This window comes from Malaclemys terrapin, chromosome 4 (assembly GCF_027887155.1).
Source record: "Malaclemys terrapin pileata isolate rMalTer1 chromosome 4, rMalTer1.hap1, whole genome shotgun sequence".
Taxonomy (NCBI): Eukaryota; Metazoa; Chordata; order Testudines; family Emydidae; genus Malaclemys; species Malaclemys terrapin.
This window is the reverse complement of record NC_071508.1, coordinates 43,278,621-43,297,977: the sequence shown is the minus strand read 5'-3', so window position 1 is coordinate 43,297,977 and position 19,357 is coordinate 43,278,621. Positions and strand designations below refer to the sequence as shown.

Sequence of the window (19,357 nt, the reverse complement as noted above, 5' to 3'; positions counted from 1 at the left end):
AACAACTTACCCACTATTGGTAGCACTGATGGAGCTGTGCTGGTGCTAGACCAGTGGGATATTTCCCTAAAAATTTTCAGAGACGGGGCTTAAGGTAGTCAGTTCACACCACTATTTGGTACAGTAATTTATCAGAAGTACATTCATTGGATAACTTTCTTGAATTATTTTTTTTTTTATATTGGCCAGCCTACTCTAGTAAAAGGGCTCTAATGTGGAAAGAACTATTTTGATTTGAGGTTGTGCACAGAACACATTTAACAGATACATTAAAGTAAGAACTTTGTTTACTATAATATTCAGTGTTTTGTGCACTGGGAGTTTGCCTAGAATTAGCTTCAGAGAACCTCAGCGCATTGATCTACATACCCATCTTTTATGTCTAGAAAATACTGAACAGCTAACCATTCAGACAGCCCTTTTAGGGCTAGCCTCTGCTCTCATACACAATGTGAGAGGCATCCAACAGTGCAAAATGCAGTAACTTAGTAAAGCTACTGATACAAACTCTTAATACTTCTCCTCAGACTTCAGCTCTGCACCTTTTTCCATCTTCTCCCCCAAAAACCAACCTTTTTCCTCTTGGGCTCAATAATTGTTGGCATTGCAAAAAGTTAATTCTTATCTTCTGTTAGTGATGTGATTGCCCCCTTCAGCATTCCCCAGTTGCATGGAGACATCTTACAGACCTTTTCCCCACTTTGTTTCAAGAAAACAATCTCTATTTTAGAAAGATCAAGAATCTCTCTTACACATTGTAATAGCTTCAGACCTTGGGTTTATATTTGAATAAGGCAGATAAAAGATACTGGATTTTTTTATGTATCCTTTTATGTATTTTAGAAATCAAAATAAATTATAACTAAAGGCATTTTAAGAACTATTTTCAGCTGCTTATAACCTTGCCAAATTTAAACTGCTCAGGCAGAAATTTTCCATGCAGGAAGACTTTTGGTGCCATTTTGAACCTTAACAATGACAACATTAAGGGAAAAAAACTAGATTTCAATGTAAGCAACCTGCTCTCCCACCTCCACCACTGTGTTTGCTATTTAAAAGTTCTACCAACAGTTTCAATTAAAAAGCAACAGAGGGTCCTGTGGCACCTTTGAGACTAACAGAAGTACTGGGAGCATAAGCTTTCGTGGGTCAGAACCTCACTTATGCTCCCAGTACTTCTGTTAGTCTCAAAGGTGCCACAGGACCCTCTGTTGCTTTTTACAGATTCAGACTAACACGGCTACCCCTCTGATACTTGAGTTTCAATTAAGTGGCTCTGAAACTTAGAAACAAAGTCTAAAGCAGAAATTAATGATTACTAGAACTTTCAACAGTATTGGTACACCCAGTAGGGGGCTTTTCCCGCTCTCCCAGCCGAATAAAGAAAATACTGAGTTTAGAACGAAAGTTCCTTTTGCACTTTATTAGCAGTGGACAAATTTATTTGTGGTACAAAACTACTCACTGAAGTGATATTCAACAGCTAGTTTATTTCTTAACTCTAGCTCCCCCAAATAAAAAAGTTGTTTACATCCTGACAGTGCACGTAAAACACTCAGCACATTTCAGTGAAGCCAAAAGATACAAAGAATTTTGTAAACCATTACACAAATACATGTAAGGGGACTGAGAACGCATTTGTTAAATATAGCATGTAGAGACAACAAACCAATCTGCTGGCCCAGTCTCTAAGGGTACGTCTACACTGCAATTAAAAACCCATGGCTGGCCCATGCCTGCTGACTCGGGCTCCTGGGGCTTGGGCTAAGGGGATGTTTAACTGTGATGAAGACATTCAGGTTAGGGCTGCAGCCTAAGCTTCAGGACCCCCAGCTCACAGGATCATAGAGCCCGGTCTCCAGTCTGAGCAAGAATGTCTACACTGCAATTAAACAGCCCGTTAGCTGGCATGGGCCAGCCGTGGGTGTGTAACTGCAGTGTAGACATACTCCGAGATTCCAAATCAACTGACTTGGGCCCATGGGGCTTGGGCTGCAGAGCTAAAAATAGCAGTACAGATGATATTTTCACTCAGGCTGGAGCCCAGGATCTGAAACTCACCCCCCTTGGCGGGTTTCAGAGCCCAGGTTCCAACACCAGGAGGAACATCTATTGATACGCTTCCAGCAGAGATTTAGAAGTTAATTGGTCTGTGCACTTGAGTTAACTCAAGTGTCTAGCTGTGAAATGCTATGAGGCCCCCGGGACTGACAGCCTCCCTTCTTCAACTGCTAGTGATGGCACCTGCAAAAAGAGCCAATCCTCCATTCTCCATAATCCAGGAGTTGCAACTACTAACAAATAAAAATCAAACACACTTAATCCAAGTAATGTTATTTGTGATAACAGGGAAGGAATCAGTTACAAAAGTAATGTTTCAACAACCACTTAATTTATTTGCTTGCAACCTTTCCACCTGAATATAAATTGTATTAACAAAAATATCTACACTAAAAAATGCAAGTCCAAGAAATTTAGTTTGAAACCCAGAATGCCAGTGGGCTTTATGCACAAGATAATAAGTGTGTCAGATATTTAGCCTTTCATTTAAGTAGAATTAGTTGTATTTGGTGTACAGATTCCCCCCCACTCCCCCTCCCTAAGTACAGAACCAATTCCAGAAGTCAGAAGATTCAAACTAGAACAGAGGGCAGCAGCCTCCAGTTTCCCAATCATGTACAGGAAGTACTGGAAAGTTTAAGTAATGCCTGTGTCACTACTTGCAAAAACAGATCCTTGTTCTTTAATTTTTTTTTTATTTTTTTTTTTTTAAACTTAGGCACTTTTGAAAATTTTACCCAAAAAGTAAATGAGCCTACTGACAAACTGACAACATTTAAAGCTCCCTAAACATGCCATAGTCAGTTAAGGGCACATGAAACTAGGCACAATGAAGGACAGTCTCTTCAGCTTCCACCTCTTTCCAATCTCCTTTTCCTTGACAAGGATCACAAGAATACTCAACCAAATTCCAACATTAACATTCACTGACATCCTATACCCTTCAATCAGGCTTAAATTTAAGATGTGACATCTTAGCATACTCTGACTACTGGCAGAGATTACAAAATGGCACAAGTTCCATTGCCAACTACATGCTCATAACATCAGCTTTATCTCAACTTCTTACCAGAAGAAATCACTGCCCTCGAAGACACTGTGATGCTTTTAAGAGATCAGCACCTGAATGAAAAAGAGCTGACTCAAACTGAACGTAAACAAGACAGAACTCACAATACTGAAAAGGGAAAATGCATGCTGAAAAAACTACAAGACAATGCCACTTCCACCACAGCATTTGATCTATATTTGTTAATACAGCACAAGTCCCTAAGGTCCTACTGGACTCATAATTAATTATGGATATCCAGGCAGAAACAGTGGTGAGAAAACCCTCCTGTCTCCAGTTCCTATGAAATTATGTTCTTTCCTGTAGGATGAAATTCTGACCATAGTGATTTGTGCAAGTCACCTCTGGATTGGATTATTATAATTCACTGTGTTTGTGGATGAGGGTGTAGGCAATGTAAAATCAATCTTACACAGACTTTACTGTCCTTAACAAGAAAGGCCCATGAAAAAATATTACGATGGTGGTGTGCCGCAACGACACATTCCCAGTTCACTTCCAGTAGGAATTCAAAGCCCTGGTTTTAATCTTTAAGGCCCTCCATAGACAGGGCCTAACTACAGAGTTTAATTCACAACCAGTTTCATCCGCAACCAAACACAGCTGCACTCCTAAGGAACAATGCAAGCATTTCTCATATTGACGTTTACAATATCCAGAGAAAAGTACTCAATCCAGTCTGCCTCTCCACCTCAGTAGAACTGCCTTCCAGAAAACAAGGCTGAACCTGAGTTTTGCTGTTTTCATAACATGTTACTAAGCCACTTTTTTGCAGTCATAGCCACAAAGATGAGGATTACAAGAAAAGAAAAAGTATGCAAAGCTGGGAAACCCCAGAGAGGTGAAGAACAAAGTCCACTATGGACAACTCTATGTAAACATTACTGTAACTGACACCAATAAGTAATAGACAAGGTGGGTGAGGTAATATCTTTTATTGGATCAACTTCTATTTTATTGAACGGTGGTAAGTGATATCTTAAATACTTAAAGTGATCATTACTGCTCTGCTTTAGTTGTCAAGGCATTCTTCATTTTAATTATGCACTTAATTCTGTATTACATTTTGCTTAGTAGTAGAAAACAAAATAATACAGGGTTCTATATTAAGAACTGAGGAAAACAATGTCTAAGTGGCAGATAGTGGATATACTAGAGAAAATTGTGATAGAAAGTCACTAGATATAAACAAGGAGCTCAATTATTTTCATTTTATAGCAGCATCTGTATAGTAAGAAAAAAACTTGCCTGAAGAATGAGAGGGTGAATATTTTGTAATAAAGTTAATATTTTGCCAACCTAGTTCATGCAGCAAATGCAAGCAAGGCCTTTTTATTTCTCTTCAGCTGGGTCCTTCTAAGGCTGATGACATTCAGGATGTCTGCCTATTAGCATCCTAGCAGTGTCTTGGCACACAGAGCCTAGACTTGATTCACAATATTACAAGACACTTACAAGTTTCAAGTTTCTCCAGCTTATTACTATGTGATATATCCTCCAAACTCAAGTCCCTGTGCAAAACTAACAGGGCTAAATCAAGAGCCCAAATTATGGAAAAACTGGTGAGACCATTAATTTTCTCTTGTATGTTTCATCTGTTCTGGGTTCCATTATCACCTAACTGATTTTTCTTTCGGTCCATTAATTCAGCCCAGATAATAGGAACATGTACATGTTCTCAGAGTGTGAACTATCATAACCAATCTTTATGAAGAACAGAATAGCAGCACTACTGGACAACCACTTGAAAACAATCAATGGTTGCAGTATTAAGAATGACAGCCATTATATTTGATGTTAAATGTCACCATATTCCCAGAATTAACATAGTACTCTGCATTTCTCCAGGAAATCTTTAATATACAGTTGGGCCCACCAAATGAAAAAAATAAGAAAATCTGCTTATGGCTGATCTTAGATATCTCTCTCCTAGTTGCCTAACATCCACTGCCACAGTATCTGAGTGCACCATGGTCAATCAGTCTGTTTATTTTCATAATACCCTGTAAGGTAAGGAAGTGCTATTAACCCCATTTTACAGATGGGAAATGGAAGATAGATTACATGATTTGCCCATGTCACACAGGAAGTCTGTGGCAGAGATTGAACCTGGATCTCCCAAGTCCCAGGCTAGTGCCCTAGCCACTGGACCATCTTTCTTCTCCATTTGCAGGCTAAGGATCCTAAATGTCACCACCATACAATAGGTTGCTTCTTGCCTTGTTTATATAATAGATACATCTACAATTACTTGAAGACCATGTTGCCCCCATTTCTACCCTTATACACACTCCAACTAAGTCACTTCTTCCACCCCTACCTCTGCCTCTATTACCATTGCTTGCATTTTGTCTTCATCGTGCAAAATGTATGGGTTTTTCTTTATGCTGTGTCCAGGCAGGAAAACTATAGAATGCCAGGTCAGCATTTTAGATTCATCTTATCAATATGGAACACTAAGGTAATCGTTACAGCTGCAGAAGTGGGCACCAGCTTTTTAGTTATCATGGATTCCTAGAGTTCTAGTCATCTTCAACTGCAAGCAAAGTTGAATTTCTTCCGGCCATGGAATTTTCATTTTGTGCAGTTCTGATTGTGAAAAATCATACTGCCTCTCATCTAGTCTGTATATATGTAGCACAAGCCACAATCCCATATCCAAGCAAATTAGATATACTCAAAGAATGATAAAGTGTTTCAATGATCCCATTAGTTCATCAGTATCATGGAGGAATATTAAAGTGACACTGTCAGGCAATTTCTTCTAAGAGTTCTACCTAAGTTAGCACTTTAGTGTTAGTTTTGTTTATTTAACACATTGAAAATCTGAGTGACATTTGATCAACAATGACTAATTCTGTGCTCAGGAGTTCTCATGAACTTGCAGTGTTTGGTTGCAAACGTTTTAAGAAGAGTTACCATTGTGCTTAATATTAATCCAATTCCCAAGGTCACACAAAGAACTCAAAGAATTCAGGCTTCTCTCTAACATGCTCTCCTCCTCCCCCACCTTTTCCCTTTATCAGACACAGCAGAGTATGTGTGTTTGCCTCTCTCTGACACACACAACCCCTCCCTTGCCATCACCCTCAGCCACACAGTTTTCTTTTCATGACTCTTTTCACCCCACCTTTGGTCTTCTCAAAGATCAGGGACAAAAGCTCTGTCTGCACATGTTACACTTGTCTAACTAACAGATTTTTTTTAAACAATTTAGACTGGCACAAACACCCTGTGTGGGCAAAATTAAAGTGGCCTACAACGGACATTGATTTCGCTTAGTTCAGTAACATCCTGAATTAAGCTAAATTGATATAACCCTATTGTAAAGTAGATTTAAGTGTGTCCACGGAGAATGGTTGGGGGATGAGGGGGGTGTTGTACCTGTTTAAACCAAATTAGAGACAGAGTTCAGTTCCACTACCACAACCTTTGCTCTGGAACAAGGCCAGAGTCTTCCTCCTGAACCCACACTGCACTCCTTTGCATTGGCTAAAATGACAACTAAAGGCTTGGAATAACCCCCACACCAATCCAGGTTTTACCCACACAACCAGGAACTAGGAAGGAGCCGTCATGCAATGAGACTGTCACCCTCACCACAAGTCAATAAGAAAAAAGCCCCAGGTCGCCGCAGCGCTTGGAGCTCTCAAAACAAGCATGCGTGGAGGGGGCAGAAGGACGGGCCAGAAACCCACTCACATAGAGACATCACCATCACAGAAACCCCGCGTCCAAGCCCACCCACACAGACTAGTTTGCCCCCTGACTGTACAGGCTCCCAAAGACACCCCCTTTAACGTAAGGGAGCACAGTCCCCTTCCCCATACAAATCCTGCCCCTCCCAGCATAACCCCCGCTGCAATCGGCCTCCCCACGTCAGCACAGCCGCCCCCCAGCAGCCCCTGCTCCCCCAGCAGCAGCTCCCCCGGACCGGGCCCCCTCCCGGGGCGGCCCCCGCGCTACCCCCGTCTCAAGCGCGACTCCCCCCCCCCGTTCCCAGCACGGCCCCGCAGCCCCCCCCCCGTTCCCAGCACGGCCCCGCGGCCGCACTCACAGTTCCTGATGTCGGAGATGAAGACCGCCAGGCCCCGCATCCCGTCTCCCTTCGACACGGCCGGCATCTTGGCCCAGCAGCTGAGCCCGGGGCCGTCAGCAAAACGGAACCGCTACAACCACCACCTCCTCCGCACTCGGGCTCTTCAGCCTCCGCCTGTCTGCGCAGGCGCGCGTGGGGCCCGCCCGCCGGCCCAGCAGGCAAAACAAGGTGGTGGGGGGAGGGAGGCTGTGAGATAGGGGCCCGCAGCGCCCCCTGCTGCGTGGAGACGGGGAAGGCGAGTCAAGGAGGGTTATTTAGTTAATAACTAGGGCTGTCAAGCGATTAAAAAAAATTAATCGCGATTAATCGCAGGATTAAACACATTAAGTGCCATTAATCACGCTGTTAGTAATAGAATACCATTTATTTTAAATATTTTTGGATGTATACTACATTTTCAAGTATATTAATTTCAATTACAACACAGAATACAAAGTGTACAGTGCTTACTTTATATTTATTTTTATTACAAATATTTGCCCTGTAAAAAAGAAAAAAATTGTGGTTTTCAATGCACTTCATACAAGTACTGTAGTGCAATCTCTTTATCTTGAAAGTTGACTTACAAATGTAGAATTATGTATAAAAAACTGTATTCAAAAATAAAACAATGTAAAGCTTTAGAGCCTACAGGTCCACTCAGTCCTACTTCTTGGTCAGCCAATCACTGAGACAAACAAGTTTGGTTACAATTTGCAGGAAATAATGCTGCCTGCTTCTTGTTTACAATGTCACCTGAAAGTGAGAACAGGTGTTTGCATGGCACTGTTGTATCTGGCATTGCAAGATATTTAGATGCCAGATGCGCTAAAGTAGGGTTACCATATTTCCACAAGCAAAAAAGAGGACACGGGGGGGAGGAGCCCCACGCTAGCCCCGCCCCTGCCCCACCCCATCCACTCCCTCCCACTTCCCACCCCCTGATTGCCCCCCTCAGAACCCCCAACACCCCCTGCTCCTTGTCCCCTGACTGCCCCCTCCTGGGACCCCTGCCACTAACTGCCCCCTAAAACTCCACCGCTTATCTAAGGTGCCCTGCTTCTTGTCCCCTGACTGCCCCCTCCTGAGAACGCCCTACGACCCTACCTGTCCCCTGACTGCCCCGACCCTTATCCACACCCCCACCCCATATTCACACCCCCGCCCCCAGACAGACCCCCAGGGACTCCCATGCCCTATCCAACTGCTCCCCGCCCCCGACAGGACACCCAGAACTCCTGACCCATCCAACCCCCTCTGCTACCTGCCTGCCTCGACCCCTCTCCACACCCCTGCCCCCTGACAGCCCCCACAGCTCCCTGTCCCTGACTGTCCCAACCCCTCTCCACACCCTTGCCCCCCTGACAGCCCCCCCCCAAACTCCCGACCCATCCAACCCCCCCACCCCCGTCCCCTGACCAGGGCTAGCTTTAAAGAGCCCAGGAATCTGGCTGCGCTCCGGCCGGGGTTGCAGGGCTTGGGGCCGGGCCGGAGGTGCTCGGCCGGCGGTGTTGGGGCCCAAGCCGGGCCGGGGGTGCTGGGGCCCGAGCCGGGCCGGGGCCAGGCTGGGGTCCAAGCCGGGCCGGGTCCCAGCTGGGGGTGCTGGGGCCCGAGCCAGGCCAGGGATGCTGGGGCCCGAGCCGGGCCGGGGGTGCTGAGGCCAGGGGTGCTGGGGCCCGAGCTGGGCCGGCGCTGCTGGGGCCCGAGCCGGGCCGGGGCCAGGCCGGGGCCCGAGCCGGGCCGGGTCTGGGCCGGGGGTGCTGGGGCCCAAGCCGGGCCGGCGCTGCTGGGGTCCAAGCCGGGCCGGGTCTCAGCTGGGGGTGCTGGGGCCCGAGCTGGGCAGGAGACGCTGGGGCCGCCGGGCGCTGCTCGGCCAAGGCCGCGCCTCCCCGGAGCTCTCCTCCTCGCGCCCCCCCCACCCCAGCTTACCTGCTGCTGCCTCCTGCCTGCCCCTGCTTCTTTTCAGACTTCCCGCGAAGCTCTGATTCGCGGGAAGCAGGGGAGGGGAAGGAGCAGGGGGCGGAGCGTTCAGGGAAGGGGAGGAGGGGGAAGACAGCTGCGGGGCCGGACATCATGGTAAGGCTGCAGGGGATGGGGGGAGCCGGGAAGGGGCTTTGGGTGCCCAACGGCGCTTGGCCGCCACTTTTCTATCTATAAATAGCCGACCGGGGGGAAATCCCGGACATTTTTAGATTTTTAAAAATCCCCCCCCAGACGGCTATTTATAGACCGAAAAGCCGGACATGTCCGGGGGAATCCGGACATATGGTAGCCCTAGCTAAAGATTCATATGTCCCTTCATGCTTCAACCACCATTCCAGAGGACATGCTTCCATGCTGATGATGGGTTCTGCTTGATAATGATCCAAAGCCATGCGGACTGACGCATGCTCATTTTCATCATCTGAGTCACATGCCACCAGCAGAAGGTTGATTTTCTTTTTTGGTGTTTCGGGTTCTGTAGTTTCTGCATTTGAGTGTTGCTCTTTTAAGACTTCTGAAAGCATGCTCCATACCCCGTCCCGATCAGATTTTGGAAGGCACTTCAGATTCTTAAACCTTGGGTCGAGGGCCGTAGCTATCTTTAGAAATCTTACATTGGTACCTTCCTTGCATTTTGTCAAATCTGCTGTGAAAGTGTTCTTAAAATGAACATGTGCTGGGACATCATCCAAGATTGCTATAACATGAAATATATGCAGAATGCGGGTACAACAGAGCAGGAGACATACAATTCTCCCCCCAAAGAGTACAGTCACAAATTTAATTGATGCATTATTTTTTTAACGAGTATCATCAGCATGGAAACATGTCCTCTGGTGGATGAACCACGGAAGGGGCATACAAATGTTTAGCATGTCTGGCACATACATACCTTGCCAAGCAGGCTACAAAAGTGCCATGTGAATGCCTATTCTCACTTTCAGGTGACATTGTAAATAAGAAGCAGGCAGCAGTATCTCCCATCAATGTAAACAAACTTGTTTGTCTTAGCGATTGGCAGAATAAGAAGTAGGACTGAGTGGACTTGTAAGCTCTAAAGTTTTATATTGTTTTGGTTTTGAATGCAGTTATGTAGCCCAAAAAAATCAGCATTTGTAAGTTACACTTTCATGATAAAGAGATTGCACTTCAGTACTTGTATGAGATGAATTGAAAAATGCTATTTCTTTTATCATTTTTACAGTGCATATATTTGTAATCAAAAATAAAAATATAAAGTGAGCACAGTGCACTTTGTATTCTATGTTGTAATTGAAATCAATATTGAAAATGTAGAAAAACATCCAAAAATATTTAATAAATTTCAATTGGTATTCTATTGTTATAAGTGAGATTAATCACGATTTTTTAATCACAATTAATTTATTTGAGTTAATCACCTGAGTTAACTGTGATTAATTGACAGCCCTATTAATAACACCAGCTCCCCTTGCCACTCTCGAGGTGGGGGTAGCCTCTTGCAAGTTCTGGGCACCAGAGCATAACAGTGGTACCTGAGTGTGGTACTGTAGCGGGGCGGCCTGGCTTCCAGGCGCCCCAGGAAGGGATGAGCCAGAAAAGCCGCCAGAGTGGGCGGAGCCACCGCGGCCTGTCCCCGCCCCCCGGAAGTCAAGGGGCGGGACAGGAAGTATAAAGGCCAGGCCCCAGCGCTCAGTAGCTGGCCGGCAGCGGGAGAGGACAGACGCTGGTGCCCGAGCTCCCGCCGACCTGAGCCTGCCGAGAGCCCGGTACCCAGAGGAGGACTGGCCGAGCCTGCCGAGAGCCCGGTATCCTGAGGAGGACTGGCCGAGCCTGCCGAGAGCCCGGTACCCTGAGGAGGACTGGCCGAGCCTGCCGAGAGCCCGGTATCCTGAGGAGCAGTCTGAGCTTCCCCCCGCCGAGGGCCCAGAGGGAGTGACAGACCTACCTGGTGCTTGGGGCCCGGAGGAGCCCATGATCTGTGACCCAGCAGACGGAACTCAGGAGGAGCAGGTACCCATGGAGGAGGAGATGGGAAGTGGCCCGGGGATAGCAGACCCCGAACCCATGTCAGTGTGTTGCGGTCAGGATCCCCACTGACTGCGCGGCAGACGGACTGCTGCGGATAGGGCCCCGGGCTGGAACACAGTGGAGTGGGCGGGCCTGTGTTCCCCCCCCTGCCACCCCGCGCCGGGTGGCAGTCTCTCCTCCTCCTTGTCCAAGGGGCCTGGGCCCCTGACAGACTATCCGTTGGCTGCCCTGCCCTGACCTAGGGCCTGGGCTAACCCAAACTGACCCAGCCCCTGCTACAAGGCCTGGGCCTCTGACTGACTATTGGTTTGCTGCCCCGCCCTGACCCAGAGCTCAGAACTGTTAATTGTGTGCTCAGCCCCTGCCCAAAGGGCCTGAGCTCAGAACTGTTAATTGTCTGCTCAGCCCCTGCCCAAAGGGCCTGAGCTCAGAACTGTTAATTGTCTGCTCAGCCCCTGCCCAAAGGGCCTGAGTTCTGAACTGTTAATTGTCTGCTCAGCCCCTGCCCAAAGGGCCTGAGTTCTGAACTGTTAATTGTCTGCTCAGCCCCTGCACAAAGGGCCTGAGCTCAGAACTGTTAATTGTCTGCTCAGCCCCTGCCCAAAGGGCCTGAGCTCAGAACTGTTAATTGTGTGCTCAGCCCCTGCCCAAAGGGCCTGAGCTCAGAACTGTTATTCGCTTTGTAGCGGGGCGGCCTGGCTTCCAGGCGCCCCAGGAAGGGACGAGCCCCACCCCGGAACTACTACACGTGGCAAGCCAGGCAGGAGTTCCGCCCAGGATGTGGGCGCGAACCCTCGACTCCGGGGAGAGAGGGGCCGGGGGAGAAAGATCCCCCTCCCGAGACATGGATCTGTCCCAGCTCTTGGCCCTGGTGACAGAAACCCAGGAGCGGCAGCAGGCGGCACAGCTGCAACAGCAACGGGAGCAGCAGGCCGCACAGCTGCAACAGCAGCAGCAGCTCATGGAGCAGCTTGGAACTCAACGGAACCAGCTCGTGCAAGACCTGGTCACCCAGCAGCAGGAGTTCCAGCGGGAATGTCTCCAGCAACTCGCAGCGACGCTGGCCCAGCCTGGAGGCGCAGCCGGGACTACGCGGCCCAGCCCCCCGATCCGGCTGACGAAAATGGTGCCCGGCGATGACCCCGAAGCCTTTCTCGTCACCTTCGAGCGGGTGGCCGTTGTCGCCGGTTGGGCCCCGGAGCTATGGGCTTCCATATTAGCCCCATACCTGACTGGGACGGCGCAGATGGTCTACCGAGGCCTGTCGGTGGAAGCCGCCCAAGACTACAGCCAAGTAAAGGCTGCCATTCTTGATGCCCTGGATGTGAGCCCCGAGACTTTCCGGCAGCGGTTTAGGAGTCTGACCTACCCCACGGGGGCCCGACCTCGGCAGGTGGCTCAGGAACTCCGGGAAACCTGCAAGCGGTGGTTACAACCCGAGCACCGAACATCGGAGGAGGTAATGGAACAGGTGCTGCTAGAGCAGTTCACCCATGTTCTTCCACCACGGGGGCGGGCCTGGGTCCTCTGGCACCGACCAGCGACCCTGACCGCCGCCGTGTCCCTAATGGAGGACTTCCTCGCGGCTGACACGCCGATAGGCCCAGGACTCCGAGGGCCCCCACCCGGGGCGGAGCGCCCTACCCCCGAGAAGAAAGGAACACCCGCTCGAGCAGATTCACGGATTTCGTCCCGGGGAGCCGAGGGTGGGACTCGGGCCCCGGTGGCACCCGGGCGACCCGCTCGGACCCCGACCCCCATAGGGCAAAAAGACCACCGAAGTCCGCCGGGACCCCCCCCTGGCGTCCGGCCCCGGACGGGGCGGGCCACCCCGGGGCCCTGTTTCTCCTGCGGGGAGTACGGCCATCTCCAGCGGGATTGCCCAGGGCTGGAGTGTACCTTTGGCCAGGTCTGTGCAGGGGAGGCTCGGGCCCGTCCTTCCCAGGCGGCTAAGATCACCGTGCCGGTGGTCCTTGAAGGATACCCGACGGTGGCCCTCCTCGACTCGGGCTGCGGACAGACGCTAGTCCGCCAACGCTTCGGTCCCCCGGCTGACGCCCGATTGGGTGAAATTCGCCTGCAGTGCATCCATGGAGACGTACGGCCCTACCTGAGTACCCGGGCCCAGCTGACGATCGAGGGGGTCACCCGATCAATGGTGGTGGGACTGGCCCCACGACTGGCATACCCCGTGATCCTGGGCCGAGACTGGCCGGAGTTTCCAGCACTCCTCCGCCGGCACGCAGGAGACGACCCGCGGGCCATGCCCGCCCTAGAAGGGGAGACCCCCGAGAGTGAAGGAGAGGAAAGGGAAACCCCCGAGCCAACCAGCTCGGCCGGAGAACCAGAGGATGCTTCCCGAGGGGCGGCGACGGATTCCTCGGCCACCATGGACTTCTGCCGGGACCAACGGGCCGACCCCACTCTTCAGCGAGTATACGAACAATTGGCCATGGCGAATGGGACTGTCCTCGACCCCGGTCGAGCGGCCCAGTGGCCACACTTTGAGTTGCGGCAAGACCGCCTGTATCGGGTCGAGCGGGACCCCCACACGGGGGAGACCCGAACCCAACTCCTCGTTCCCCGGCGTCATCGACAGTCCGTCATGAAGTTGGCCCATGACGTCCCCGCGGCTGGGCACCTCGGTCACGAGAAAACCCTGGCCCGGATTTTGGGACGCTTCTTCTGGCCAGGGGTGTACCAGGAGGTGAAGAACTACTGTAATTCCTGCCCGCGCTGCCAGTTGGCCGCCCCGGCCCGGACTCCCAAGGCCCCGTTGATCCCGATGCCCCTGATTGAGACACCCTTCGAGCGCGTGGCCATGGACCTAGTGGGGCCCCTTCCCAAAAGCAGTGCAGGGTTTCAATACATCTTGGTGATGTTGGACTATGCTACCCGGTTCCCCGAGGCAATTCCCCTCCGGAACATTACAGCCCGCACCATCGCTGATGAGCTAGTGAAAATTTTTGCCCGTGTCGGCCTACCCCGCGAGATCCTCACGGATCAAGGGACAAACTTTACGTCGCGGCTGCTCCGCCAGGTGTGTGAGCTTCTGGGGGTCAAGCAACTGCGAACGTCAGTCTATCATCCCCAGACGGACGGGCTGGTCGAGAGGTTTAACCGGACCTTAAAAGACATGCTCCGTAAGTTCCCCCCGGAAGACCTTAGCCGATGGGACCAGCTACTCCCACCCTTGCTCCTAGCGGTCCGAGAGGTCCCCCAGTCGTCGACGAAATTCTCGCCGTTCGAGCTGCTCTACGGCCGTCGACCGCGAGGCCTATTGGACCTAGTGAGGGAAACTTGGGAGCAAACCCCCTCACCGGCCCAGGGACTCTTAAAGTACGTGATCCAGCTCCAGGAGCGTCTTAAGCAAGCGGGAGACCGGGCCCAAGAGAATTTGAAAGCCGCCCAGGAGACGCAAGCCCAGGCCTACAACCGGGACGCCCAAGCACGGGACTTCTTACCCGGAGACCGGGTATTACTCCTTCTCCCCTCCAGTGAGTCGAAGGTTCTGGCTCGCTGGCAAGGACCATATGAGGTGGTCCGGAAAGTGGGCCCGGTTACATATGAGATCGACCAGCCCGACCGGAAGAAGCGGATACAGCAGTACCACATCAACCTGCTCAAGCCCTGGCGGGAACGAGAAGGGCTTTTGATTAACCCCTACCCACCAGAGCCCGAGCTAGGGCCCCAGGTAGCCCATACCCGGGACCCTGAGGAACCCCAACTTGGGGAGACCCTGACGGAGGAACAACTCAAGCAAACCCGGTGCCTCCTACGAGCATTCCGTCACACCTTCACTGCCCAACCAGGAGCCACCTCCCTGGTGTACCATAGGATCCAAACGGAGCCAGGGGTGGTGATTCGCGGCGCGACCAGACCCTTGCCTTATCACCGGAGAGGCGCCGTGGATGAGGAAGTACGGGCGATGCTGGACCTGGGCGTGATTGAACCCTCGCACAGCGAGTGGCGAAGCCCCATCGTATTGGTACCGAAGCCCGACGGCTCCCAACGGTTCTGCATCGACTTTAGACGTGTGAACGCCATCTCCAAGTTCGATGCCTACCCCATGCCCCAGATAGACGAGCTGTTGGCTCGGTTAGGAGGAGCTCGTTACATCACGACCCTGGACCTCAGCAAGGGGTATTGGCAAATCCCCCTGGATCCTACTTCAAGGGAGAAAACTGCATTCGCCACCCCTACGGGCCTATACCAGTTTACTCGAATGCCCTTCGGCCTCCACGGAGCCCCGGCCACGTTTCAGCGCCTGATGGACCGCCTCCTCCAACCCCATCAAGACTACGCGGCGGCCTATTTGGACGACGTAGTCATTTACAGCCCGAAGTGGGAAAACCATCTGGAACAGGTCGCCGCCGTCCTGAGGTCCTTGCGGGCCGCCGGGTTAACGGCTAACCCGAAGAAGTGTTGCATCGGCCGACAAGAAACTAAGTATCTGGGGTACGCTATCGGGCACGGCCAGGTGAAACCACTGGTGGACAAAGTGCAGGCCATTGCGACCTGCCCCCCCGCCCACCACGAAACGGCAAGTACGCCAGTTTCTGGGGCTAGCGGGGTATTATCGACGCTTCATTCCCCACTTTGCGGCTATCGCAGCCCCCTTGACGGGACTCTTAACGAAGGAAAGCCCCCGGCAAGTGGTCTGGACCCGTGAGTGTGACGAAGCCTTTCAAGCCCTCAAGACAAGCCTGTGTCAAGAGCCAGTCTTATATAGCCCCGATTTCAAGCAGGCCTTCATCCTGCAAACCGACGCTTCGGAGGTGGGTCTCGGGGCAGTCCTCTCCCAAGAGGTTGGCGGCGAAGAGCACCCGGTCCTTTACATCAGTCGGAAGCTCTTCCCCCGAGAAAAGAACTATGCCGTGGTGGAAAAGGAAGCCCTAGCCGCGAAGTGGGCTTGTGACGCCCTGCGGTACTATCTCCTGGGAGCCCCTTTCATCTTGGTCACCGACCACTCTGCTCTCCAGTGGTTGGCCCGCATGAAGGACCATAATATGCGGCTGCAGCGGTGGTACTTGGCGCTGCAACCTTATGCCTTCACCGTTCGCCATCGGGCTGGGAGAGACCACGCAAACGCCGACTTCCTTTCCCGCCTAGGAGGTATGGAAGGGTCTGGCCCCGGTACCCGGGAGCCAGCCTTGAGGGGGGGGCCGTGTAGCGGGGCGGCCTGGCTTCCAGGCGCCCCAGGAAGGGATGAGCCAGAAAAGCCGCCAGAGTGGGCGGAGCCACCGCGGCCTGTCCCCGCCCCCCGGAAGTCAAGGGGCGGGACAGGAAGTATAAAGGCCAGGCCGCAGCGCTCAGTAGCTGGCCGGCAGCGGGAGAGGACAGACGCTGGTGCCCGAGCTCCCGCCGACCTGAGCCTGCCGAGAGCCCGGTACCCTGAGGAGGACTGGCCGAGCCTGCCGAGAGCCCGGTACCCTGAGGAGGACTGGCCGAGCCTGCCGAGAGCCCGGTACCCTGAGGAGGACTGGCCGAGCCTGCCGAGAGCCCGGTATCCTGAGGAGCAGTCTGAGCTTCCCCCCGCCGAGGGCCCAGAGGGAGTGACAGACCTACCTGGTGCTCGGGGCCCGGAGGAGCCCATGATCTGTGACCCAGCAGACGGAACTCAGGAGGAGCAGGTACCCATGGAGGAGGAGATGGGAAGTGGCCCGGGGATAGCAGACCCCGAACCCATGTCAGTGTGTTGCGGTCAGGATCCCCACTGACTGCGCGGCAGACGGACTGCTGCGGATAGGGCCCCGGGCTGGAACACAGTGGAGTGGGCGGGCCTGTGTTCCCCCCCCTGCCACCCCGCGCCGGGTGGCAGTCTCTCCTCCTCCTTGTCCAAGGGGCCTGGGCCCCTGACAGACTATCCGTTGGCTGCCCTGCCCTGACCTAGGGCCTGGGCTAACCCAAACTGACCCAGCCCCTGCTACAAGGCCTGGGCCTCTGACTGACTATTGGTTTGCTGCCCCGCCCTGACCCAGAGCTCAGAACTGTTAATTGTGTGCTCAGCCCCTGCCCAAAGGGCCTGAGTTCTGAACTGTTAATTGTCTGCTCAGCCCCTGCCCAAAGGGCCTGAGCTCAGAACTGTTAATTGTGTGCTCAGCCCCTGCCCAAAGGGCCTGAGCTCAGAACTGTTATTCGCTTTGTAGCGGGGCGGCCTGGCTTCCAGGCGCCCCAGGAAGGGACGAGCCCCACCCCGGAACTACTACAGGTACCCAGCGCTGAAAGAGAACTCTGTGTGGCTGGAAAGCTTGTCTCTTTCACCAACATTGGTCTAATAAAATATATTACCTTAATTTGTTTTTCTGTTACCGGACACAGGAATTCATGTTACGAGCTGGACAATATTGTCTGGACCACAGTTGCTCTAACATCATTACTTATTTATTATTTTTTCTATTATAGCAGCAACTAGAGTCCTCAACCAATTTTGGGGAGGTCCCAATGTTTTACATACACATAGCAAGAGACAGTAGTTCCTGTTCCAAACTGTTTATAATCTAAATAGACAAGACAGGAAAAAGGTGGAAGAAAAGAAGATGGAAGAATTATTATCTCCATTTCATAGACGGGGAAGTAAATCACAGAGGGATTAAGTGACTTGCCCAAAGTAACAAAGCTTGGAATTGAATTGAAATCTCCCAGTCTCAGTTCAGCATCTTAACCCTAACACCATCCTTCCTCATTATTATCTGTTGTAGTTTTGTTTATATGACTGTAGGATCTCTCAGCTCCTGCACCTGAAAAGCACAATAGCATCTGTCATAACTATAAAGGGAAGGGTGTAACAGCTCTCCTGTGTACAGTACTATAAAATCCCTCCTGGCCAGAGACTCCAAAATCCTTTTCCCTGTAAAGGGTTAAGAAGCTCAGGTAACCTGGCTGGCATCTGACCCAAAGGACCAATAAGGGGACAAGATACTTTCAAATCTTGGGGCGGGGGAAGGCTTTTGTTTGTGCTCTTTGTTTGGAAAGTCGTTCGCTCTTGGGACTGAGAGGGACTAGACATAGGGTTATCATATTCAAACATTTAAAAAAGAGGACACTCCACGGAGCCCCGGTCCCGCCCCCGGCCCTGCCCCCAACTCTGCCCCTTCTCCGCCCCCGCCCCAACCCCACCCCTTCTCCGCCCCCATTCCAACCCCTTCCCCAAAGTCCCTGCCCCAACTCTGCCCCCTCCTCTGAGCACCCCACATTCCCCCTCCTCCCTCCCGCTCTGATCTTGGTTGGGGGTTGCTAAGTGCTTCCCTGCTCCCCACTCGCCCTGCAGCCCCTGCAGCCTCTATGCCCTTGCCTGCCCTGCTCCTCCTCACCCTGCAGCCTCTGCACCCCCCCCGCCCCTGCAGCCTCTGTGCCCCCTGCTCCCCACTCGCCCTGCAGCCTCTGCGCCCCTGCCCGCCCTGCCCCTGCAGCCTCTGTGCCCCCTGCTCCCCACTCGCCCTGTAGCCTCTGTGCCCCCTGCCTGCCCTGCCCCTGCAGCCTCTGCACCCCCCCACCCCTGCAGCCTCTGTGCCCCCTGCTCCCCACTTGCCCTGCAGCCTCTGCGCCCCCTGTCTGCCCTGCCAGCCTCTACACACATCCTCCCCCCCCCCCCCGCCGCCTGCCCTGCTCCCCCCGCTCACCCGGCAGAGGGAGAAATGCAGGCTCTACGTGGAATCAAACACTGCCGCGCTGTTCTATGGGGGAGGAGGGTGCGGGGGAGGGGGAGGGACTCTGGCTGCTAGAGGCCCTAGTGGCTGTGAGCGGCTTTCAATCAGGCCAGGCGTCCAATCAGCCGTGCCGCACTCCGCATGACGGGAAGGGGGAAATCCCGGACATTTCTACTTGATTAGAAATCTCCCGCCGGATGGCCATTTAACGCTGAAAAAGCTGGACATGTCCGGGGAAACCCGGACGGATGGTAACCCTATGTAAATCCTTAGATCATTAAGACAGTCCACAGCCTTGTGGCCACTTGGGCCTCCTTACTGCTTCTGGATACTGTGACAATTAGGGTCCAGACACCCCAGAGGGAAAACAGGGGCTCTGACTCCCAAATATTAAGCAATTAAATCAGCTGATTGTATACAATATTATTGTACTATAAAAGTGCATCAAGCAAGGTCTTCTCTGAAAGCTGGTGACATACTGGTCACAAATATCAATGTGTGATGCAT

The 19,357-nt window shown here is 52.1% G+C and overlaps 1 protein-coding gene across 7 annotated transcripts in view; it reads right to left on the bottom strand.

Annotated features, from left to right (window-relative positions):
- AP2A2 (adaptor related protein complex 2 subunit alpha 2) overlaps positions 1 to 7,336 on the bottom strand; it is a 98,677-nt gene extending 91,341 nt beyond the window's left edge. For all 7 annotated transcript variants that reach the window (XM_054027980.1, XM_054027982.1, XM_054027983.1 and 4 more), the window contains exon 1: positions 7,188 to 7,336. In XM_054027980.1, coding sequence (XP_053883955.1) covers positions 7,188 to 7,254 — 67 coding nt within the window. In that variant the 5' untranslated portion in view covers positions 7,255 to 7,336. The remainder of the gene's footprint in view (positions 1 to 7,187) is intronic.
- Between the last annotated feature and the right edge of the window lie 12,021 nt (positions 7,337 to 19,357).